The sequence below is a fragment of the Protopterus annectens genome, chromosome 17.part0 (assembly GCF_019279795.1).
Source record: "Protopterus annectens isolate FY-2018-M chromosome 17.part0, PAN1.0, whole genome shotgun sequence".
Taxonomy (NCBI): domain Eukaryota; kingdom Metazoa; phylum Chordata; order Ceratodontiformes; family Protopteridae; genus Protopterus; species Protopterus annectens.
The window spans coordinates 831,288,666-831,315,689 of record NC_056751.1 but is presented as its reverse complement, the minus strand read 5'-3'; the positions used below and the strand labels follow the sequence as shown (position 1 = coordinate 831,315,689).

Here is a 27,024-nt window from a genome sequence, read left to right as displayed (position 1 = left end):
ATGGCTTAATATACAGTTGAGTAGGTCTGAAGGCACCCTCAGAAGCCGATGCCTGCTCAGTGGCTCCGGACCCATCTGAGGGATTGATTTCCAAGTGTCCAATACCTTGAGTATCCAGAGGCCCAGTCGGCTCCACGTGGGAGTCGGTAGCGGCCTGTGGCTCTGAGGTAGCAGGCGTCAGGGGCTGCGAAAGCGCCTCACTGAGAACCGGCGACTGGCCTAGAAGAGGCTTCGTCGTCGGTTTTGGACCTCGGATGCCTATCCTTGTCCTTGCGTTTTTTGTAATCTCCGGTTGTCGGCTGTTCCACCGGCATTATATAATTAAATCTTCGGCCAAAGTAATGAATTGCAAAATCAAACCGACGCTTAATAGTGCATTTGTTAAATCTAGCACAAAACCGACAGCTAGCAACGTTGTGATCAGGGCCTAGGCAAGGAATACAGTAAGAGTGAAAATCCTTATGAGGTATTTGCTTCCCACAAGAAATACAATTGTTAACTTTTTCTGACATCGGTCTGGAGCGAGAAAAAAGTTTCCCCAACGGGGTACTTAGCTTTATTCAACTTTGAAAATCTCAGGAGTCGACAGACAGGCACTTGCGAACTGCTTTTGCTTCGGGCACCATGCGGCAAGAAAGACTGTAGAAAATGGCGTCGGTTGCATCTTTTATACCCCTGGCGCACTGACGTCAGGGAAGAGGCGACAGCAACCGACGCCAGACCTAGACTTTGGAATTCTGGCCAACTACGGGTAGCCTGCCAGCAGGATAACCCAAGAGTAATGACTGCAACAGTGAAACACGATGAACATCAGGAAGCAGAAATGAATCTGGGGAGTGATGGCAAAAATATCCATGGATGTTACACGTGCTAAGCAGTCCTTGTACCTGCTGTACTAAGTCCTGAATGTTACTGAGGATGTCCAACTGTTAAATTAATAAAACCTGACAGAAAGACACAGAGCATTAACAACAAAAAGCATATTTTTTCTAGGGACTACAAGTTTAAGTTCTTGTAAGAATTACAAGTTTTTTATTATATTATTTTACTCTACTGCCTGTCAGTTATCAGCCTGCCCCCAGTCAACACACACACACACACACACACACACACACACACACACACACACACACACACACACACACACACACACACACACACACACACACACACACACACACACACAAAGATTGCAAACTTATACAGAGATTGACTACAAGGAGTAAAGAACAAATTCTATAGTGGGAAATACAGTTACAGGAGTTAGTCGGTTATATAGCACTATGGTGAGCACTGGAAACTGCAATGATAGCCAGCCTTAGGCATAGGCTAACTAGACGTCCGCCTAGGGTGCCACTCTAGCAAAGGTGCTTTTCCAGTATTTGTTTTTTTGTTTTGTTTTTTTAGTAAAGAAACAGTTTTTTTTAAAAAATCCGTTGAATGAATACAGGAAAAACTGAAAGGTAAGCCAAACTGGGAGAAAAAAAATATTGGATGGTGTAGGTAGACCAGGATGGGGGCTCTAGGTGTTGTTGGGAGGGGCACTGTGGAGTCCTTTTGCCCAGAGGCCAGCCCTGACTATAACATCTTATCATATCAGGGAAGAGTTTACATCTGCTTTGGAATTTGGTGACAGTTATCCATTTTCAAATATACTGTTTATCTGTGTTAGATGTTTAAAAAGCTTTGATGGAAATTCCTAAAATTTGAGTCATTCTTAATTTCTGTTGTTAGATGGTTCTAGCTAAAAGCTTGCTGTTAAAGATGTATTCTCAGGCAGTGATAGGCTAAACAAAAGCTATTTCAAACCCCCACCATCCCCCCGAAATACTTGTGACCTGACAATGGAATGTTTTGACTTCTATTTACTGGCCAGAGGAGGACAGTCTTCTAAATGAAGAAAATTTAAAAGTAAATGATGCTTACACACGGCTGCTTTAGCTGCTAATGGCAGTCATTTTGCCTTATTTAGTGAAAGACATAGGTGTTTCTTTTAGCTTGTTAAACAAATAAAGCAAAATATTTTACTTAATGTGGTTTGTAGTATCCTTGTAATGCATGAACAACTGAGGATAAAAACAGTGAGGGTGTACTCCAAGTTATGAATGAGGAAATGATTATCTATGGCCCTTCTAGCCTCAAGAAAATAGCAGACTGGAAAATTTACAGCAAAAGCTCATCTGTTTGAGAACCCTGTCTACATAATCTGTAGCACTGGTCTTAAATGATATGAGCTTAACTTGAGGTATTTGTGTTCATTATGTTTGAGCAGCAGAACAATCCAATGAGTCAGAAACTTGAATTACTCTAGTACTACCAGTCATTTTCTGCTCCACACCAAACAGAATGAACAGTCCTTGATCTTGTAATATAAAGATGCCCCCCCCTCTCCAATGGATAGTAAAAAAAAAATCCATACCCTCAGGTGAAAGACTTAAGAATTTCAGGAACACTGGGGAAAAAATAATACTCAGGAGATTCTGATGAAATGACAGACCAGTGGGAAAAGGTTTACACATGACCTTCCACTCCCTGCCTCTCCTTTGACAGTAAGATACAGACTTCCTTAGCTTTATTGAAGACTTCGGATCTGAAATTCGACTTCGAAAATCTCAGGAGTCGGCCGACTGGCACTTGCGAACTGCTTCTGCTTCGGGCACCGCGCGGCAAGAAAGACTGAAGAAAATGGTGTTGGATGCATCTTATATACCCCTGGCGCACTGACATCAGGGAAGAAGTGACAGCAACCAACGCCGGACCAAGACTTTGGAACTCTGGCCGACTGCGGGACCGCCTGACGGCAGGATAACCCAAGTGTGATGACTGCAGCAGTGTAACACAATGAACATCCTCTACTTCCAAGTCTCCCTTATCTGACAATACCATCTGAATAATTTCACTCTGTTTCTTAGAAAGGGTCTCTGAATGCTAAGCAATGGGCTAAGATTTTTATGCTATGAGTTGGACACCACCCTGAAAGAATGCCCCAAATGGGACACTGATGGAGTCTTCAATGACTGGGGGCCTGATTCAAAGGGGGTCCAAGTTGTCAGACTGGGAGGATATGATCGACAGACCACACTGCTTTGTCGGGGATGGCCTGCATCTGTCCCCACTATGGTTTTGATTATTGGCAAAGACACTGTCCAACCCCATATTGCCTTTTTTAGGCAATGCTAACCTGATAAACCTACTAACATAATGAAACAAGCAAAGGAAAATATGAAGGTGTTCCTGATCAGTGCTAGGAGCCTGAACAAGTAACTCCACTCCCTACAAGCCCTTCTCATCCTGGAAGGCATTCACGTCTGTGTAGTGACTGACACATGGTTTAAAATAGAGGAGAGCACTCCGGCTATGCAGGGATATAATTCCAACCAAATGTTTAGACTAGCTACTGCGTGGGAGGGAAAAAAGGTGGAAGTATATCAGTCTACATTCAGAAGAGATTCACATCAAGCCTAGCAAAGCAGCAAGATGAACTGGAGCTTCTTCATGTCTAAATAACTATCAGAAAGATCCAACACCCTATATATATTAGCTAGCTAAACTCCCTCTATAACAAAAGAAAGCTGCAACACCTATCAACAGGAACTAGAATAACTCAGTACTAAGCCCAATACCTTTTTCCCAGGTGAGCTAAACTATCCAGCTATAGACTGGGAAACTTATACCATCACTAATGCACAAGCACAGAGATTCCTGGACCTTGTCAATACAAATGCCCAGGAACAATTAGTCAGAGTACCCAGTAGGAGGAATAACATCTTGGATCCTGTACTTACTAATATGGGAGCATCTTGCACCGTTCCTTGTGCATCTTCATCACTTGTTAGGTCTGACCATAAAGCAGTCTCCTTTGAAATAAAACTGAAACCACAGATTCGCTCCACCCAAAGTACCTTTAGGAATTTCTTTAAGACAAACTACCTGTTCCTAACTGATACATTGGCAAACTTCAAATCCCCATCAAACCAAGTTAATGCCAGTGAATATGCAGAAATGTACACCACCCCACTATATGAGCATGCAAACAGCTGCACAAATGTAGCTGTACCCCATAGCAACAAGTGTTGGGCAAACCCCAGAAACAAGCTCACATGGTGGAAACATAATATCAACAACCTTTACAATAAAAGAAAATGAATTTTGACCAAAAGTAAGAAGATTAATTTCCAGAATGTTAGATCCCTTGTCACCGAAATAAACAAAACTCAGAAGCTTAATAAAATCCACCAAAGCCAAGTTTTATGGCTAAAATTGCTACTCAAGCAACAGACAATCACAAGGCATGATTTAGTTATGTTTGTAATCTCTAAAGCACAACACAGCAATGAGCTGACTGTGAACTAAGTTGCCTACACTGAAACCGATATAGTTAACTTACTAGATGATATATTTAGTTCAGACTTTACCCCTCTCTCCCCTATGTCTATTCCTTAAGATACACCTGAAACTAGTTCACCTCCAGCTACACACAAGACCAAGTCCTGAAAGTGCTATAAACATCTAAACCTGCTGCATCGATAGGTCCTGACAATATTCTTGGATGCATCTTAAATGCCATGAAGCACAAGTGCAGCTATTAGCATTGTCACCTCACAGCAAGAGGTTCTCTGGTTCAGTTCACGGCTGGAGTGCCTTCTGTGTGGAGTGTGCATGTCCTCCCTGCAGTCGAGTGAGTTTTAAAGACATGTGTGTGTGTCTGTGTGCCTTCTGTGAAAGTTGGGCACCGGGCTGGCAACTCAACACCATAAAAACTCCACTGCCAATCAATCTGTGGCCCGGTGATCTGCTGTGGTGACCCTTAACGGGAGAAGCTGAAAGACATTGCTTATAATTCAGCCACATCCCTAACACTATTCAGTCTCAGCTTCCATACAGATTTTGTACCAAGCAAATGGAGAACACCTACAGTCATTCCCCTGCATAAAGGAGGACCTTCCACCGACCCAGACGTTTGACCACCCTCATATGCAAAGCCATGGAAAGATTTATCATGGAATTAGTTAATCAGGGCATATAGGGAACCTCCAAACAAACAACCTCCAAACACTAGACCCATCTCTGTTTGGATTCATCAAGGGCAGGTCATGCTTACTCAACCTGGTGGATTTTTTGAAAAGATCACCAACCAAAGCAATTGACGAAGGCACAATTGTACATACTGCATACCTTGACCTGGCCAAAGCTTTTGACACAATTCCAAAGTAAGGTATGGTAGAAAAGCTAAATATATACAGGGAAGAAGCCCCTATGTCCCCCCACTGGATTGCCAAATGGCTCATAGATATGACGCATATAATCAAAATAGGGGAAGTTACTGCCACAAAGAGACCATTCACCAGTGAATTCCTGTAGGGTTCTGTGCTGGGACATCTCCTGTTTGGTATGAGCAGTCAATGCATCCCCAAATGACTCAGCCATCTTGCAGGAAGGTCTCAAATAAATAACTGGTGTCAAAATCATGGTCTGAAACTAAATATCAAAAAATGCATTATTGTATCCTTTAGAAAGTCCTCTACCAAAGGGAACTAACACACTGACAATTTGCCCCTAAGAACTGATCCAGCTGTTTGGGACTTGGGAACTTTGTGGATAGTGACCTAACATTTGACCAACGTGTGTCTATTGTTGTAAGAAAGTCTTTCGATATTTCACAGCTTATAAACAAAGGGATTGTGTCTAGATCAAGGGCTGTCATTGTTTCCCCTTAACTCATTAGGCCAATCATTGAATGTAACACCTCGTTTGGCATGTATTTGTCCAGGCACAAGCATTAAGTAGAAAACCCACAGAGATACCTTACTAAAAGGATACAAGGCCTAAACAACATGTCCTACATGGACTGACTCAAAGTCCTGTCACTATACTAGGTGACCTGTAACTGGCATACAAGGCGTCCTCTGACCCAATATTACATTATATTATTACATGACATCAGTAAGTCAAATGGCATCATAAATACTCTGGCTAGGGATTTAAACCTCTTCTGCAACATTAGCAGAAGAATTTGGAAGTTTGGAGGGACGGGGTATATTTTGCAGAGGCTATCACTGCTATGAAACAGACTCCCCATCCACATAAAAAAGTTAATTCCTGTCCATTTTCAAGCACAACTTAGCTCTATGGGTGGGGAAACAGATAATGTACCCTCATGTCCCCTGTACTACTAATGGATATACACAGCTCCCAAATGCTTTATCCCATGCATAGGTCCCCTCAAATTATCTATGGTCTAATCCCAGTTATTCTCATTAGGAGTAATATGTAATTATCAACCATGGGTTGGGAAAGGCCAATCTGTAACCAAATGGGACAGGTTCTTTTAAACACAAAAAGGGATACTGGCTAGGCTTAAAAAGGCCTGTAAAGGCAGCTAGCTTAGTACTTACCTACGAACTTATGATAGGATGCCATGGTGAGTGACTGATGATGATCCACAGAACATGCAATGAACAACAGTTCTGAAAAGCTACTGGAATCCATATGCTGTGGCATAAAAAGTGGTCAGCAGCTAAGATATGGACCATGTGTGAAAGGACTTTATGCAAGCAGAGCATTGCCATGAAAATGCAATGGTCTTTGCTTCTCCCACAGTGGAACAATAAAGGAAGTTGTCTAAAAGTCCCTGATGACATTAACATCACCTCACCTCTCTTGTAGGACACTGTGAGGAATGAGACAGTTATCTCTTGGTGGGTAGAAATGAAGTTTTCCTCTGAGAAGGCACCTCAGATCATTGACTCTATAGAGAAATTGTGATGATGACTGCTCTGGCCAGAAGAAAACCAAAAAGATTGATGCATTGTTTTTCTCCTCAAGAACCTTGAAGTGCCTTCAGTCACCAGGCCCATATTGTTGCAATCGAAGTTAAAAAAAAACAGTCATACTTGAAAGAGTCCTTGAGAATTTATCAGGTCCCATTGTGAAATCTAGTGAAAAAAAATCCAAACAGCTTATTTAAAAAATGATGAAATGCTCAAACCAGGGTATCACAGAATGAGTACTCCCACTCCATGGCAACAGCAAGGAAGAGCTGAGGGAAGAACAGGGAGAAGCTTCCTATGGGCCTGCCACTGCAAGCCACCTGAGACACAAATGCTGAGCCTCTTTTAGAAAAAGGAATTGCTTTGGAAAGGATGTGTTGAGGACTCCACCTCTACAGGCAATAAGAGCATGCAAATTAATGAGCTGTTGGTTAAGGTACCCCAAAGACTCTTTCAAAGAAGTTAGGGGCACAGTGAAAACACTGAATATGTTGTGAGGACGGGGGGGCACAAATAAATGAAGAATCCAATGCTACACAGGCTATTTAGTAAATGTAAAGTGGACAACTGAAACACAGTAGTGAACCATAAAGAAGGTAATTCATTATGATAAGGTACACACCTGAGGAGTGGTTGACTGAAGTATTGTGGCTTTATGATGTTGCTTGTGCTGTGAGTTGTCAGTTTGACAAAGGTTCTTTTATACGCAGTAACTGAAATACAGCTCACGGACTTTGAATGCCTGAAGACAAGTGATACTACTACAATCTTGCCTCACCTTGAGTCTATTACCCAGAGCAGAAGCCACATAAATTAAGCTTGTAAGGTAATGAGAAGACAGAAATAACATAAGAATCCCTATAAGAGGACAACATAAAAATATACATTATAAAAATATCATTAAATTATCCATTCTCTGTCACTTTCCCAGCTGTGGTGGCATATAGAGAAGCAACTTCTCTGTTTAACAAATTTCACAGTGTCATGGCTGCAATGCCAGGCTCCATTAAAAGCATCCACTCTGATTTAAATCCAGCTTTAGGTACAGTTCAAGGCATAGAATGCAAAGTGTACAGCCATCACACTGTCTTGCTACAGTTAGGGCCTATTCCAGTCACAAACATAATCTAGCACACTGTTGCAGCATTCACACGCACACGACAAGACTGTACAAGCTGCAGTCACCACATGTACAATTCTGGAACTGTGTTTTCTTTTCCAGAAGTAAGGACTCATGTTCGGCCATAGTGTAATCCATCACACTGCTGTTGTGGTTGGCTGCAGGTCTATAGGGCTGAGTATCAATACATATCAGGATTCTTATTCAATAGCTGAAGGACCCAAGTACATAAAACAGGTATTCCTGCAGGAAAAATGAAATACAGGCACAGCAATATCAAAGAGAAGACAGTGGTAATTCCACGAACTGTACTATGACATTTTATTGCCTGTCTTCACAGTGGTGGCTAGGAAGAATACTGAGATATGTATTCAGAAGGAGGGTGGAGGTTCCAGCAGCCTCCCTTGGATGATTGCTATAACAATCCCACATTTTCCTTTGCAAACAATCTAATCTGTAACGTTTGCTAATTATGTGAACTGATGATTGTGAAGCCAATACATAGATGGTAGCAGATAACCATCCTCTGACAAAAGGCAGCAAAAGCATATTTAGTAGGATGTGCTCTAAAGGCTTTTGAAGACACTTACCTTTGAGTCTCAAAAGACTTCTATAACAAAAGGTTCTTAAGTTGGAAAAGTTTGCTCTGCACTTGGGGTTACCAACATGTTAGCTACATATATGCAACCGACTTCTCACAAATCCATTCTGTGAACAGTTCATCCTTGAAATATACACGAAGGGAAACTGGATGACTCAGCACAATGTTGCACATAATTTCTGGCCGGGCAGAAGGACTGAAACACAGCCATTAGATCATTACAGAAGCTCATAAAGATCACAACATGACAGTTTAAGCTCTGATACCCTTATAGTCAAGTGTGAATACCAGCAATGTGCTTATTTTACAGAATATTAGCTCAAATAAGCTTGCCAAGACACGCAGAACAAACTTAGCTCCTAAGAAGGGACCACAGCTTTTTGGAAGACTTGGATGCAAAATTCTGTGAAACAACTTCACTACAAACCTGGAGGTTCAGTCCACGATGAAGTTGAGGAGCCTAACCCAATTTCCAATAGCCGGGGGGGCTTGGTCAGAGTCAAACAGTAGGCAAATGGAGGATGAAGGAATCAAATTCTGCACTACATGAAGCAGCCAATTAACAGCTCATAACCCTAATCTTTTGCACTAACACCAGCAGAACTCTGTGCTAGCTGCCGGACTAGATCAATGGGGGAACCCAATAAAAACACATTGCTAAAGCATAGCAAAGCATTCTGATGAATTAATAAAAAAGTATTTCTGAAAGCAGCACAGAAAGGTAGTCTGGGATTTGGGGAGATTGTACTTGGAGTGGAACTAGATCACACTCTTCGCACTAGTGAGACAACTTCTTCCATTAAAGCAAGATTTTTTTAGAGAAGTTCTGTTTTGATTAAGCTGCAGACAATATTAATTTCCAAAACTGCACAGCTAGTCTTCAAATGTGAAAAGACCAGCTATCTGGAATGAAAGATCCTGCAGATAAGGACTCTAAATGAAATCAAAAGCGTCAAGTACTAGAGACCTGTGGGCCAGGAGGTTAGGAACATTTGTTTTCCAAAATCCACACAAACCATTACTAGTCACCAGCTCAGTGCACTTTGCATTGGCGGAAATAGTGCTGGGTGGTCCAACAGATCAATCTGCTGATCCCACAGAACGTAATTTTTCTTCATTCGGTGAGAAGGAACATTACTAAGCTGATGGACTTATAAGTTAACAATGCTAGAAAAAAAAAACTCTTTTATAAAGTTATTCTGTGATGCCAAACTCTTAAGCAGAACATTTGTTTTCCATTTATCTTCAAGCACAGATATCCCAAACATGGAATGAATACCATGAGACTGCCCAGTTGTTGTAGAGACGGCTATCTAGGTAACATCAGACTATCAGACATCATGATGTACAACTAGACTTACAGAGGTCACAGTATATTAAAGCTGGCTCCACCTCTACAGAACATACACATTTTGTGCAGGAATCTTTTTTGGGGGGGAAGCTGCCTGCTGCAGTCTTAATTAAAGAAGATATGCAGGAAAGAGTAAACTAAGTTATTACTGTCTACTTGTTGCAAGTACTTGAAATCAGAAATATATAAATTAATTCTAGCAATTACTGAAAATTCCAAATGGAGAATTTTTTTTTAATTATTTTGTGATCAGAAGTAAAATGTATGCAGCCGTCTCTGGGCAGTAACAAAACAAAGAATGTGAGACAATGCAGTGTTGACTTCTGAATATGCTGACACACAGACTAATGTCAGTGATCCTGCAAAAGAAGAACAGATGAAAGCTCACTCATAAAAGGGTAAATACTGCTGTTAACTAAAGAGACCAATGAATGTCTGCTACCTATAAGGAAAGAGAATAAGTCATAAGCGTATGCTCTGTTTAACAATACTAGTTATGTCCACCCACTGCACATAACATATGTCACCAATGACAATGGTATGACTCACTAAGAAAGCAGTGTTGTCACATAGATATCCCATGTTTGGATGGTATACCAAGACTGGGGAATAAGACTGAGGACCCCAGAAATAAAAATTATGATGTATCCCATGGAGCAGCAAATTCAGAAGGAAGCTAGCTCTAAAAATATATACGGTTGTCGCTCACACGGATGCCAGAATTAGATCATGGACTACTGAAATCACATGTATCTGAAAATATGCAACATCAGTAAATTCACACATGTGCTTGTGAGTGATCTATAACCCCTGACAGATCCCAGATCCCCAGATGATGCACTTCATGCATCACTCCATTACTGATGTGGTAAATGTAATTTATAACATTTTGTTAACTATGTCTGCAAGGGGAAGGGACTAGTGCCTCTTTAACCTTTAAAAAATGGATTAAGGAAGAGTCAGCCCCCTTGGTAATGTTATCAACTGTTAAGTACTCTCTAACAGTTTTTTTAATGTTACCAGGATTAGAACTGTTAAACAAGCTGCATCATGCATTCCAAGGTTTGATCCCCTCGGCCTCCATTTGCCTACTGTGTAACTCTAAGCAAGTCGCTTAATCAGACAATCCTCCAGGACTGAATTTACCCCGGTTAACAAATACAAAATAGCAGAGCATGAGTGATTCAGAATGTTAGATAACACACAGTTATAAATATCAATCAACTCAGCAAATAAGTTAAAAACAATTCTATACTAGGATAAATATATAAAAAAATATATATAGATATGAATAAATGAGTTGGCCTCACAGTTATAAATATCAGTCACTGGGATTCAGCATCTGGTACAAGTCACATTTGCCTGTCCCTCGCTATCCCACGACCACATGAGTGACAAAACAGCTTTTTCGTAGGAACTCCAAATAGTACCAGTTTTCATGTTCAGCCTGGGCTTCTAAATGCAGAACCTGGGATGTACATGCAAAGAAACCACTCTCTTCCTTGATGCCTGGTGACCAGCGCTTCCTCTTAGGTAGGTCGGTCTCACTCAATACAAGATCAATTTGAGGTTAATGAAATCAGCCTACATGCCCAACTCTCAAGACAAAAAAATTAGATTTCCGAACACTGCTTTCATCGCTTCACTTGCAAGCTACTTTCTTGACTAACATCACTACTGTAGAACTTAGAACTGCACCACTGAAATTATGCTGTATATCTATCACATCTACATGTTACACCCTATTTTGATTTTTAATTGCTATATCTGCTATCCCCATCAGGGCTTAGCTAAGGTGCTTGATAAACCATTAATGAATGTAACCATTCCAAGGAAAGTCATACTTACTTGTAAGCGTGTCCAGTTATTTCATTTCTGACCATTACACATTCTACCAGCCACTTTGCATACAGTCCAGAGTTATCATGCCCCAACTGTACTGTAGTAAGCTTTCCCAAGTTCTGGCACTTAAAGAAAAATAAGAGGAAAAATGCTGTCAGGCCTAACTTTTTGATTAAATCTTTGTCATGAAACACAGTGCTAATGTTGAAATATTTATACCAAACTGAAGTTTACTGAAATCATGCAATGAACTTCATTACATCAGCACAGTCTTTGTAGCAAGATATTAGAATAAACAGAATGAACCCAAACTCAGAGGTCAGAGATACAATTCAAGATCGCTAACATGGAGATTTTGGTTGATAAATTATTATTCCACACTAATTTGACTTTTCTATAGTCTAGTAATTTTGTTTACTGGTACATACAAGCTGGTATATCCTTAACTTTTAAAATGAAAATTAACCAGAGTTCCAAAGAAAGTGATAAGCTATGTGTTCTGTTTTGAAGCAGGATGTTACTTCATTTGTTTACTGGATTTATAGATTTCTGACATCTTCAGATTTGACAGTTATTTTGCTTTGCTTAAAATAACAGAAAGCTTGCTTCTGCTATGCAACTCTCAATTCCTTCCACAACAATCAAAAACAAAGCTTAAAATAAACAGGGGCAAAGGTCCAGAATCATAAACACATTAAAATGTATTCCTCCTTCAGAAAGTTGACAGAATAAGGTTTGTTTTTAGCATACATTTTCTAAATATTAAAAAAAGTGTGCAACTAAAACATCTGGGACTATTTACAGATTTTTATAATACAGACTATTCTATCAAAAAATCATGAATTTTAGGACAGCCAGAGAGTAATCAATGGTAGCATTTTTGAGAGCTGAGAGGCATTCTTCCTAGACCAGCTACTTTCTTTACTCATCTCACATATCATGTTATCCAAACTTGTGTTCCTTTCCTGTTGCTGATAATGTACTTGCATATTTATCTATACATATAATTTAGTTTGCTTGTCATTTATGCTTACTCTAACTTTACAACATTATCAAGTGTACCTCCCCTCATGTAGACAGCATTATCCTTTGTTCTTCGTCAGTCTTCCAATGTATGAAAAATGTTGTTCCAAGTCATTTTCAGCCAGTCACTGCTGTTCAGGTACTGCACTAAGGACCACAATGCTGTTCTACATAATGATATAAGATGCTTGATGTACTGGTTTGGAAACATGTAGCTGGGTTTCTGTATTCCTTCTAATACTTAGAGAGGTTGCTATGGATAACCTGCTGCTGCTGTGGCAGCTTTAGCTGTAGAAATGGGTTGTTTGGTGGGGGGGGGGGGACTGCCAAGCACATGCTTGGATCACTGGCACGAGACTGTACTGGCAGTCATAAACAAGTAGGCAGATGTTGGTGACTGAGACTGTGCCATGGCAAACAATGTAGCTTCCTCTGCAGTGGATTCCAAGGCAGAATTGTCTACTTTACTGGAATAGTGGGAGAAGGACCATGGAAACGGTCATGATATGGTTTCGATTCTTATCAAGGTCTCTGAATTGGTTGAGAAAGAAATGGAGGAATACCACAAAGCTAATCCAGATCCCTTTGATGACAGGCATCCAGGTTGTGCAGATCCATGCATGCTAGGTCAGCTCCTGAAAATACTGTTTAAAAATGATGACTTCATGAATGCACTGGTAAATGCTTATGTAATGACAAGCAGAGAACCTCCACTGAACACTGCTACTTGCCATTTCCTACTGGATATCATGCCTGGACTAGAAACTGCTGTTGTTTCCAAGAGAAGGAAGGAATTGTTGAAAACATATTCAAATGGGCACAAGAGGAACAGCAACCACTGAGGACTTATGCTATGGGCTTGCTGACTGGAGCCATGGAGAATCAAGATATTGCTGCTAACTACAGGGAAGAGAATTCGGAGCTGGTTCCAGTGATGTTGCAATGGTTGTGGGAACTACAGGAGCAGGACTGGTATTTGAGCAGTCAAGAACCAGAATCCTCCCCTTCCTCCTGTCTTAAGAAAGATGGAAATGAAAATATACTGCCTGTTGATGAAAAGGCTCAAGATATGGTATACAAAGATGGAGAAGTGGATGGAGAATTTCTCAAGTGTGAAGACAAGGACTTCTCTTTTCAACTGAACTCTTCCCACCAATATTCCCATGGAGGAACTGGAAATTAGGAAAGGAAAAGGTGGGAAGCTGAAACACTCAAAAAAAAAAATCCAAACATAAAGTTAGTTTCCCAGATTCAGAACAGACATTCAGTGAGCTGTCCAACAGCAATTGGTCAGAAATATCTCCTTGGGTTAATGACACAAATTACCATCTCCACCCACTTACGCCAGGCATTGATTCTGCAATACTTGACCCCACATGGAGAGTACCAGGAGCTGTTAGCTGTTTTCATGCAGATGGGAGCACGCGAGTTGTTAATGTACTATATCGACCTGAAGCAGACAAATGATGTTCAGCTCACCTTTGAAGCACTCCAGTATTTAGCTCCATGTCTGCTACATAAGAAATTTGCTGCAGAATTTGTGGCCCACAGTGGTGTTCAGAAATTGCTGCAAATTCCCCGACCCTCAATGGCAGCAACAGGGGTCACACTGCGTTTGTACTACCTAGCATATGATCAGGATGCCACGGAAAAGGTGTGCATGCTGCCCCCCAACACACTGGCAGATGTCAGATACACCTTGTGGCTCTTGCAGTGTTCCCATGACTCAGGATGCTGCCAGGTCATAATGTTCATAATGTTCTTCTCAGTACCCTTTTCTTTCCACGCTGTCCAGGAACTTACTGATAAGCAAGATGGTCTTTGACACCTTGTAAAACTAGATCAGCACATTGGAGATTTTGAATCTGGAAGACCAGGGAGCTTTCTTAAGTAATGATGAAATATTTGCAAGTTGCCAAACAACCAAACACACCTGTATGGCATCTTACCATCAAGGTAGAGCAGGTAAAGCAGTCTCTACAAAGAGCACAGGGTGGATGAGTTCTCATCCATCCACAGCCAACCTACAAGGCCTGCTTGTACACACATGACCAGGTAGTGAAGATGATGGAATTTATCACATTTATCGAGTTTGGACCAGCTCGCATGTACTGGGAACCAGCAGAGCTCTTCCACAACTTACATACATACAAATGTTTCAAGCACAGGCATCAATGCCCTTCTAGCTTGCCAATATACCAAAAAAGAAGTTATGTAATCACCATAACGTTCCATGTGAGTTGTTCTATCTTGCCTTCGATCTTCACTGATGGGTTTGGAGCCGATCCTCGGCTCCGACACGACTGTTTAGCAAAGCTCAAAGATTACCAGTAGCTAGAGACCAAGCCCCTTATCCCATGATGCACTGCTGGAATTACCTCAGATCTTGTTTGCTGCATGTACCATATCCTCGTAAGAGGACTAATCCCCCCAGACATGAAGAAACATTGAATAACCAGGACGAAGTCAGTCTCCAGGTCAATTGTCAGCCAGCTGGGGGAAGGAGGGAGGGAAGTGAGAATGAAGGCGAGATAGAACAACTCACATGGAACGTTATGGTGAGTACATAACTTCTTTATGTGAAGTTGTTTAATCTCGCTGTTTATTCTTCACTGATGGGTAGTGTCCCTAGCACCCTAAATCCTGGGTAGCTCACGGGAGTACATTTTTCAGGACCACAGAAACAAAGGAAGCCCTATCCCTGGAGGCCTTATCCACTTTGTAATGAGTGACAAAAGTGTGAGGCTTAGACCAAGTGGCTGCAGCACAGATATTATCAAGGGGTAACTTGGCTTGAAAGGCCGAAGAAGTAGAGACTGCTCTGGTTGAATGCGCCTTCACTTTATGCAACAAAGACCTATTAGCAGATGAGTACGTGTAAGTGATACAATCTGAAAGCCACCTAGAAAGGGTTGTTTTAGCCACTGGTCTACCTTTTCTGGCTTCAGAGAATGAAACAAAAAGCTGGTGTGACTTTCTGATGTCTTTTGTTCTGTCCAGATAATAGCTAAGCTGTCTGTGAACATCAAGTTTATGCAGAATGCATTCCAATTTGTTGGCATGGTTGGGGAAAAAAACGGGCAACTCAATAACTTAACTGATGTTTGTCTCAGAAAATACTTTAGGCAAAAAGGAAGGGTTAGTCCTAAGGGATACTCTGTCAGGATGAAAAATCATATAGGGGAGCTTGATAGATAATGCCTGAAGCTCTGACACTCTGCAGGCAGAAGTAATGGCCACTAGAAAAATAGTTTTCCATGACAGAAACTTGAGCTCTCTAGATGATGCTGGTTCAAAGGGAGGTAGAATAATACGGGATAGCATGAAATTCAAGCTCCAGGAAGAATAAGGAGTCTTCACTGGAGGTCTCATGTGAAAGGTACCTTTGAGGAAGGCCTTGGATAACTGGTGTTGCATAATATTTAGTCCATCAATACCTAGATGAAAATTAGATGTAGCTGCTAACTGGACTCTAACAGTAATATCTGCCGCTCCTTCGTGAAAAATCTTAGTTAAGAATTCTAGAATGGGTGACAATGGAGCTTGGTAAGGATCAAGGTTCTTGTTAGAAGCCCAAATGGAAAATCTCTTCCACTTACTATGATACAATTTTCTGGTGGAAGGTTTATGGGAGGCCAACAAAATTTGACTTGTGTCATATGAAAGATTATGAAGCCTGGCTATACGGGGAACTGGAGCAGCCAAGTGGTTAGCTTCAGTGACTGCAAGGAAGGATGGAGGTCCCCTGACGGGTGTGTCAGAAGGTCTGGAACTGGGTCCAGGATCCATGGATCCTCCAAGAGATGATGGAAAAGAAATGGAAACCAAATCTGCCAAGGCCAATGAGGAGCTATAAGAATGACAGTCCTTCCCAGTGACTTTGCTTTCTGTAAAAATCTGGGTATCAGCTGAATTGGGGGAAATGCATAGAGGAGACCCAGTGGCTAATCATGTACGAGTGCATCCCTCGGGGGTTCTCCCAGAGGGGGTATCAGGGCAAAGTAGCTTCTGCATTTGGTGTTGATGTGGCTGGCACAAAGATCAAAGCAAGGCTGGCCCCATTTGTGGAAAATCCTGTCCACAATCTCTTGTTTGAGGGACCACTCGTGTGGCAACAAAATTGCTCTGCTCAGCTTGTCCGCTATCACGTTGGCTCTCCGCGGGATGTGCATTGCCAATGGAAAGTGCTGGGATGACACAGCCCACTGCTAAACTCTGAGGGCTTCTCGGCAAAGGGAGTAAGACTTGGTCCCACCCTGTTCGTTCAAATACCAGGCCACTGACATGTTGTCTGTCTGTCTGTATGGCAATTGTCCCTAGAGGAAGAGAGTCCTGAAAGTACTGCAATGCCAGAAGTACAGCTCTCATCTCTAGAACATTGATATGCAAATGTGACTCTTGATCCGTCCATGTGCCTTGGCCAGTCTTTCCCTGAAAATGCCCCCCCACCCTATCAGGGAAGCGTCCGTGGTCACAGTGGCTACTACTGGAGGGGGGAGTACAAAGGGGCATCCTATTGTGACATGTAGAGACGTCAACCACCATTGAAGATCCCTCTTGCAAGAGTTTGTAATCAGAATCGTATGGTTCATTGGCAATTCCTGGTAAGACCATTGAGTGAACAGGAGCCATTGAAGAACCCACATATGCATCCTCGCCAATGGAATGGCTAGAATTGCTGCCGCCATCAAACCTAGTATTTTCAAGACCTCTGCAGCTGGAGCTCTGTTCTTTGAAACCAATGAAGGGATGTGTTGGCGAAGAATTGATACCCTTTCAACTGGAAGACGTAGAGTGGTGGTTGAGGTGTCTAACTCTGCCCCTATAAAGACGATATGCTGCGATGGTGACAAGGCAGACTTTCCGAAGTTGACCGTAATGCCTAAGTGGTTGCAGAGTGTCACAGTGGATTCTGTTGCCTGAATCAGATGATGCCTGGTGGTGGAGGTAAGGAGCCAGTCGTCTAGGTATGGAAACATCTGGAATCCTAGACGCCTCAGGTGAGCAGTGACCACTGCCATACATTTGGTAAACACTCTGGGGGCTGTAGTGAGACCAAAGGGCAGGGCTCAAAACTGGTAGTGACTGGATCCCAGCCGGAAATGCAGATGATCTCTGGATGGTCTGGTCATTTTTATGTGGTAGTACGCATCCTTGAGATCGATCGAGCACATCCAACTGTCCTTCCCTAAAAAGGGAAGTATGGACTGAAGCGTGACCATTCGAAACTTCTCTTTTTTCACAAATTGGTTTAGTCTGCTGAGGTCCAAAATGGGTCTCCAGTCCCATTTTCTTTTGAACCAAAAAGAATCTTGAGTAAGTTCTGAATCCTGTTTGGTCTGCTGGGACTGGCTGGATGACTCTTTTTTCTAGCAACTTGCGGACCTCTGTGGTTGCTTGTTCCCTGTAACTGGGTGGAATGTCCGGGATTCTCTTGACGGGAAGGGGTGGAGAGGAGAACAGTATGAAATACCCACTGGAAATGATGCTTTGTACCCATCTGTCATTTGTAATATCTAGCCAGGCTTCTGGGTACAAAGATAAGGGACCCCCGACCACCTCCAGAGCAGGACAGTCGGGCCTCCTCTCAGGAGCGCTAGTAGGGTTGGCCAAGAAGTGATCTTTGTCACCCTGGTGTTGCGGACCCCCTCTGCCATGAGGGCGGCGTCTTCCATTATTACCCCCTCCTCTGCTCCTGGAAGGGGGTTCTCCACATGTGTCCTGAAAGGTTCCTTGGGCTTTCCGGAACCACATCTTCCCTCCTCTTTGGCCTTTGGGATAAGGCCGAGTAGGGGTGGAAAAAGAGACTCCGACGGCAGACAGAGTCTTTCCCTCCTGTTCACACCTGGTCAATGTTTCCTTTACCTTTGGCCCAAACAAGTATGAGCCATCAAACGGGGTGTTTACGAATGAAGACTTGAAAGGCTCCGCAAAGGAACAGAGGCACATCCAGGCATGCCTGCAAAGAGCAATCCTTGTACCTGCAGCCCTACTCGAACCATCAGCTGCATATGATATGAGACGCATGGATGAGTTCACAATGGAGTTAAGGGTAGAAAACTGGGCAGAAACTTTGTCATAGATGCCTGCAGCTACAGTACCCTGAAGAGAATCTCCCAGTTCCTTAAGGAGATCTCTTTGCAGTCTGGTGAAATGGGTGAGATATTTCAATGATCGAAGAGTGAAAGTCGCTGAACTGAACATGCGTTTCCCATATCTATCCATGATCCTGGACTCTCTGTTAGGCGGATGGATAGACGCGGAAGTTTCAGACAATTCCTTTTTGGTGGCTGCCGCCGCCACCATGGCATCAACAGGAACTCCTTTAGACAGAAAGGGTTTATCCACGGGGGCAGAAATAAATTTATTAGGCCTCCGAGGGACAGGCTCCATGGACTCTGGCGACTCCCACGCCCTACGAGAGACCAATTGCATAAGCTCATCGTAAGGTGGAGACACCCAGGAGGTGGAATGTTGAGACCCGAAAGTCTTCAGAAGAACCGACTCATCCTCAGTATGGCTTTTGGACTGCCAATCACCCCTCTGCCTAAGGATCTCAAGAGAGTCAGCACCAACAAGTCAGTGCGACTATCCTCCCCGGATCCAAAAGGGGAGCATCGGCTCCTAGAGTCCCCAGTCGGCACCGAAGACATCCAAGCAGATGGAGCTGATGACGCTGGAACAGCCGGTGGCTCCAAGGGTTCTACAATCATCAAGTCAGCCTCCTCTGGCTCCGAAGGACAGGTACGGCTCGGAGGAGGAGTAGTTAATTCCGGAAGTGTGGTCTTTGGTTTTAACGTCCGGGTCGGAACCGACAGCAATTTAGCTAGGCCTGGTGCCGTTAACAGCTTCTTTACCAGTCGATCCATATCTGAATCTGAAAGGCTAACAGAGGACCTGGAAGAAAGCACTGATGGTGCCGACTGGAGAAGTAGAGAAGAGGGAGTCTCAGAGACCGGTTCCAAGCCAGAGTCCCGGCTCCAAAAAGAACAGACTGTCGGCTCCAAAGGCTGTGGAGCCGAAGTCACAGTATATTACACTTTTTTTTATTTTTTTGCTTTAGACTCCGAGGAAGATTTTGAAGATTTGCTGGCCCCATCCTGGTCAGACAAAGCTTCTACAAAGGGGTGTTTAAGGAGACCTCGATCTATAAGTTTCCTCTTCCTCTCAGCCAGCACCCTAGAAGAAAAGGAGTGGCAGATACTGCAGGGCTCCTGAAGGTGCACCTCACCCAAACAATAAACACACTGAACATGTGCATCTGTCACAGACATTTTTTTGTCTGCAGTCTGGACATTTTTTAAAGCCAGACTTCAGGTGTTTTTCTTTATCTTCAGACATTTTATATATATGTATATATATATATATATATATATATATATATATATATATATATATATATATATATATATATATATATATATATATGTATATATATATATATATACTATCAAACTACGAAAAAATATCAACAACTGCTATGATCAAAAAACACACTATCACAAACAAAAGTCCAAATGGGCCACTCTAGATATATATAAAATACAATATAGAAATTTTAATATAAACTCCTAAACTAGCATACACAACTACAGGCCAATGGCCAAGAAGCAAAAAAGTCACAAATAACGTGGCTAGAAGCAAAAGCTATAAAAGGGAAAGGGGAACACTTCTAAACAACAGTCTAAAAATATCTAAGAATATATAAGAAAAAATGAAGAAAACTTGCAAATATGCAGAATATCCCACAAAAAGTCTCGAGCAACACTGGAAACCAAGAGATCAGTGCCGCGGCACACTAGATCTGAGGTAATTCCAGCAGTGCATCATGGGATAAGGGGCTTGGTCTCGAGCTACTGGTAATCTTTGAGCTTTGCTAAACGGCCGTGTCGGAGCCGAAGATCGGCTCCGAACCCATCAGTGAAGAATGAACGGTGAGATTGAACAACTTCACATCACTTGTTCCCATAATAAATATCCAGGCTGTTCTTAAAAATATCTAAACTAGTACTTGCTTTCATGTAATTTGGTAGTCTGTTCCATGCATCAGCTACTCTGTCAGAGAACCAATTAGTACACTTCTCATTCCTATAGAATCTTCTACATAGGTTATCTGATGATTCTCTAGTACTTTTTGATAACCCAAAACATTCCCAGAGACTTATCATGTGTACAGCTTATGCTGCAGCTTATTTCCATTGCCAAGGAGTGATATTGTATGCTATGCCCTGGATGTACTGGCAATCCTTTCTGTGGTGCCAAAAACTCAGCTCCTGCTGGCAGAATCTGTTTCAGTAATAGATGAGCCTGGATCTGTCACTTTGAATGTAAGAATAAGTATTAACCCACAAGTTGCAGAAGGTGAAATGTTTATCAGTGATGCAGAAATTCAAAAGTCTGCCCTCCAGGTCATCATTAACTATGTTTGTGGACCAGACAAGTGCATTTCCAGTATCAGCAAATTCATGGCTGGGACCCCAAGGGGGAAACTTCATCAGCCTAGGAGAACTGAGCACATCCCCACCAGTGAAATATTGTAAAGGCTAATAATGGCATTAAAGCGCTCTTCTCTCTTTGTTGACTATAACGATGCCCATTACAGATGCAGATCAGAGATCAGACTTGGGCCCTGGCATGTAAGGCATAAGTTGGAAAGTCCCACAGCAGCACTGCCAAGCAAATCATCGGCAAACTTCCACGCTTCAGCAGTAGCCAAGTCCAGCAACTCATGAAGGAGCCAATTTTGCAGGACAAAAAAGAATGAGCACCTCAAGTTCTGCAAGTATGCTGCTGAACTTAATGAACATGTCTTTGGGAAGCCCTTGCTGATTGGGACTGATGTGTCTCTGGCATGACTGCAGAAAGATGATATTGTGGCCCAGCCAAGCATCACCTTTTTAGAAAAAGAACTGCTTCTGCTAAGTCAACCATTTAATTTCAAAAGGACTGCCAGAAACAGCTTCTATACTAACTAGAGATGCAGACTTGCCTATGACTGCTTGCTCTCATTCTTCTGCTTTCACACCTGTGAAAACAGCAACATCTCCAGTTAGTTTGCCACAAACACCTCGCCTTACTAGCAATGTTCCTTCCAAACCAAGCTGTCATTTGTCAATTAATTCAACATCAGTTCAGGTACAAGCTAAGCCTTGCACCTCACAGGGACAGCTTCCTCCCTCAGCACCTTCCAATGGTACAAATTCTGTAGTTGTTATTACAGGCTGAAAGCCCTGTCACTTTACTCTGTATCTTACAGCCTGCTGAGAGGTGACTTCTGCCTAGCCTATACGGCAATCTCCAACTCTGCCCTAATGGAAATGCTGCACATGCACAAGTCAAATGGCTCAAGAGTCACTCACTCTGGGACTTCCAAGATGGCTGCACATTGAGTAACAGCTTAACTCTAGTTCTCCCAGTGTGAGAACAGAAACTCATCAGAGAAGGGCAGTAAACTTTTGTGTTTATGGGTAAATTTTAGTAATTAGCTAGTAAGTGTACTGCCTGGACGCCAAGAAAAAAGAAATACAGAGCACCTGGAGAGAAATCAGCTACAAAAAGTGAGGAAGAAACACTAACTTGGGAAAGTTCTGCAGCTGTTCGGCAAAAAGCAATGCAACCTCCAGACATGACTTCCAATAACCTACATGAAGACATAAAACAACTGCACACAGACCTGGTTAAAATAAATGAAACACTGATGGAGTACATCAATACAAACAACAAAAAGCTGGAAATAATAGAAGAAACTTTAAACAGATATTCAGATGAGGTGATAAAGCTGCAAAAATCAGAGTCTGAAATGAGGAAGAGGCTGGCAGAATATGTGGATAGAGCATCTAGGGAAACCCTGAGATTTTCAGCCATACCAGAGAAGCTGGAAGGAACAGACTGCATTAATTTTACGAAAGCACAAATAAGCAACTGGACTGGTATTTCACAGCAGGAGTTGTTAGTTGAAAGGGCACACAGTGTGTATGCTCCAAACCTGGCTATGAGAAAGCAACCTAGACCTTTAATAGTAAAGATGCAATCCTACCAGCAGAAGGAATTGCTTCTGACAAAACTGGCAGGACAAAATACTAAAAGTGGGAGACAACTGAATGTTTGTGGAGAATGATTACTCATTGTACACTAGGCAGAAGAGGAGTAAATTAATTCCATTATTCAGGGAATGTCGAGATTCAGGTGTGAGAATCAAACTGCTGTCTTCAAGGTATTCTTCCCTGGAGTGACAAAATCATCTTCTGATGAAGTACATACTAAGGAGGAAATACAAAAGTGTGTCCAACAAAAAGGGAGCTGTGAAACAGAAGTAGATTCTGCTTCTTCTTCTTCTGGCAATAAAGACCACAGAGAGAGACTGTACATGTGAAACCTTTTCCACTGTTTCAACAGAAAATGTTGGACAGAAGGAAGGGAGCATGAGAGTTGACTAGAAGAATAGACAGTACAATGGAAATTAAGCAGAGACAGGATATGGGAGATGGAGATGAACCATGGAATAAAACCAGTAACTTATTATAGGATTACAATGCAATAATTATATTTGTGAAATATGACAGAACAAGAAAATCTGGAAATATTGGACTTTTTAAGAATCTGTTGGACTTGTGGAGGAATCGAGTATAAGCCCTACTTCATGTCATTAATGTTTGGAAATGCTCTGGGGAGGGGAAGAGAAAGTTAACTAAGTAAATAAAACTTTTTTTCATAATAGTACTATTTTGTGGTGTTTGGTTTTCTTTTCATGCTATAAAGTAAAGTTTTCTCAGTTATTTTTAAATTAAATGGGAGTTATAAATAGGTGCTGATGTTCTTTTTTCCCTTTCCTTCTCCCTTCTCTCTTTCTTCTTGTTCAGTTTTAAGGAATGTATGCACTGCGATGTTAAAAAAAAGTCTGGTTAAAACAGCATGACAAAAGAAAAATTAATGTGGTCTTGCACTGGGATTGACTGGAGTAAGAACCTTAGATTGATTTAGTAACAAATTTTAAGAAAAAGCAAGTAAATGAAAAAGAATAATGAATATTATGAGGCTTTTTTTAGCAAATAAATGCATGCTTAGTAGCAATTCTGTATCGGGCCCTTAAGTCTCCATGAAAACAAATCTGATAAAGAGAAACTGACCATCTGGTTCTCATGTCTTCATGGAAACAATCTCGCAATAAGAAACTGGCTTTCTGGTTCTCATGTCTCCATGGAGACAATCTGATAAAGAGAAATTGGTTGCAGTCTGGTGGAGAGTGACTGGCGGGGGGGGGGGTAAAAGAAAAGAGAAAATGGCTAGGAGATAATGTTTTCTGAAAGCATTCAGGGGGTTTCCCAGTTGGGAGAGCTAAAAAGATAAGAAAAAAACAGTTGCACAGGCTGCACCAATCATATTAGCATGGATAACCTTTCTTTTAGGTTAACTTAAGTCTGTCAGTGTGGCTGTCAGTTTGGGACATTTGTTCCTATTTGGAGGGTAAAACTTCAATATTTGAAGATGTACACAGTTTTGTGTGTTAGTATTTAATGTTTTAGCAGATTATTTGTGGTTTGTTTGTTTTTTGTTTGAGGGCTTTCAATAAATCAAAAAGTTTTGTAAGATGTGACACAGGCTCAAATAGATATGACAAGAAACAACTATATAAAAGTTCAAACTGCCAAACAGTATATGCATGTAATACAAAAGGTGGAACTAGACATTTAAAAAAAAAGGTGTTATACACAAAAGGTGGGAATAATAACTTTTTAATACAATGATGCTTTCTGTAATTTATTTAAATGTCAACAGTCTCACAGATATATATAAAAAAGAAAGAATAGTGAACTATATTAAAATGTTGAGTGTAAACTGCTATGTTACAGGAGACACACTTGGAAAGAACTGAACATGTGAAGGTTTTCAGCATGGATGTTCATGGAACATTTGTGACAAAAGAAAAGAGTTGTACTTTAATTGCAAGAAGAGCTCCAATAGTAATAGAACTGGATAAAAAAGATAACAATGGCAGATTTGTAGTGCTATGTGGCTACGGTAAGGGAGGAGGATTACATTGGCATGTATTTATACTCCACCTAAAACTGCTATAATAAAGTTTCAGAACATTCTGGGAGAAATAATCAATTTTCAGCAAGGAATATTACTTAAAGGTGGGTGGATTGAAATTTAATTTGCAGCAGTGAAGATGTGTCTGGGGGGCCCAGAAGGGAAAGTATAACAAAGCAGGGTAGATTATTGAAAAAATTTATGAAAATATTTGGGATGGAAGATGTGAATTCAGTAAGAGGAGTTCAGAGTGAATTTACATATTATTACCCAAGATATAAAAACTGGGCTATGGAAGACATGATTTACATTTCACAGGAACATGTGCATTTAACTGAAGGACTTGATACACACCCAATAATTATTTCAGATAATGTGCCAATAACAACTAAAATAAAAACACTGGGTAATGAATAAAAATGAGGCACTGTTGCTTTCCCTCCTATGCGTTGAAAAGAAAGGAATTTAAGGAATGGGTAGTGGAGATTATTCAGGCTCTATTCGAGAGGATAGAAATTACTTCTGAAATTATAGCTAGGCGGTGGGATAAAATTAAGGTGGAGTTTAAAAATAGGGTGGAAATAAAAGAAAGGGTGCTATGGTTAAGAAGTAATAAGCATTATTTACAGTGACTGACAAAGTATTGCAGAAGAGTGGGAATCCCACAGAACAGGAAGTGGATCAACTTCAGAATGCTAAGCAGAAAATAAGGGATTGCCTCAATAATATACACGAGTTTAGAAAAATTGCTGTTAAGCAGCTATTTTTTGATAATAACACCAGAGCACAAAAACTTTTAGCACAATGACTTAGGCAACAGAAAGTAGAAAGGGCGGTCACCAAACTTAGGGAGCCTATAACAAGGAATGTAATGAGATCCTGCAGTGCTATTAGAAATACTTCAGAAATTCTATGAAAGTTTGTATAAAGCAGAGAAATATGGAAATCAAGAAAAGATACAAATGGAAATGTTTAAGAAAAATTAAATATGCCAAGGTTAGAGGTAGATGAAGCTCAATTACTAATGGTTAGATAGGAGAAGATGAGATAAAAATTGTGATATATAACCAATCTACAGGAAAGTCCCCAGGAATAGATGGTATTCCTGTGGAAGTTTAGAAGCTAGGGGGAAACCTGATAAAGAGCTGGAAGGTTTTGTTTAAAAGTATTTTAATAGGAGGAGAAGTATGAATATCCTGGAAGAAAGCAGTGGCAGCTGTAATACCTAAAGAGAGTAAAGATCCATCAGATCCAGCTTCATACAGGCCCATTTCAATACTAAATCATGATTATAAAGTGTTCACATCTATAATGGCTAAAAGAATGGTAAAAGTAATGCCAAAATTATAGATATGGATCAATGTGGTTTTGTGGAGAGGAGACAAACATTTGACATTGACAGAACACTGATGATCCAGAGGGAAGTAGAGTGTAAGAAAATACCATTGTTTTTGGTGGGTCTTAATGCATAGAAATCATTTGACAGAGTAAGCTGGGACTTTATCCTGAAAAACTTACAAGGTTGATTACAAAGATAAATACGACAATCCTGATGGTATGAATGTTTCTTGGCATTGGAAAGTTTTAATTTAACTGTTTAATTATGTAATTTATTACTTGATTGATTTATTAAGTTGTATATAAGGTGTGATTTAACAAAGGTTCTATATTCCATTGAAGGCAGTACATGCCAAGGCCCTAGAACGTATTAAATCTGCTTTTTTATCCTGGACTGGATTGTCGTATTTGTTTTACATTCTTTTAGTTCGTGTTGTTTTGTTGATTAGAAAGATATATGAGGGATTGGAGGCGAAAATTAAAGTGGGGTCCTCCTGATAATTTCTGCTTAAGCAGAGGAACCAGGGAGCGGCAAAAATTAAAGTGGGTGGGGTCCTCTCTGATAACTTCTGCTTAAGCAGAGGAACCAGGGAGGGGTGTCCTCTTTCCCCTTTGTTATCTGCATTATATTTAGAATCACTGGCAAAGGATATAATTGGCATGATAGTCAAGAAAAGCTGGTTCCTTTTGCAGACAGTATTATTTTGTACCTGACAAAACCAGAAAGAGATATTACAGTGTTGTGGAACATTTTTAGGCAGATCCAAATCTTATCAGGCTACAAAATTAATGAAGCTAAAACAAAGGCAATAGTGGTAAATTATGTACCCACTTATGATTTGGTTTAGCAAAATCCATATTTATAGGGACATGATAAAATGAACTATTTAGGAGTATGGATTAAAAATTATTCTTGTGTGGCAGCTAAAGGTATGTGGGAGGTGACTAA

The 27,024-nt window shown here is 41.1% G+C and overlaps 1 protein-coding gene across 2 annotated transcripts in view; it reads right to left on the bottom strand.

Moving 5' to 3' along the window:
- Nucleotides 1-27,024, bottom strand: part of DENND5A (DENN domain containing 5A) — a 1,739,423-nt gene that overhangs the window by 232,071 nt on the left and 1,480,328 nt on the right. For both annotated transcript variants that reach the window (XM_044059112.1, XM_044059111.1), the window contains one exon: nucleotides 11,691-11,809. In XM_044059112.1, the coding sequence (XP_043915047.1) occupies nucleotides 11,691-11,809 (119 nt within the window). The remainder of the gene's footprint in view (nucleotides 1-11,690; nucleotides 11,810-27,024) is intronic.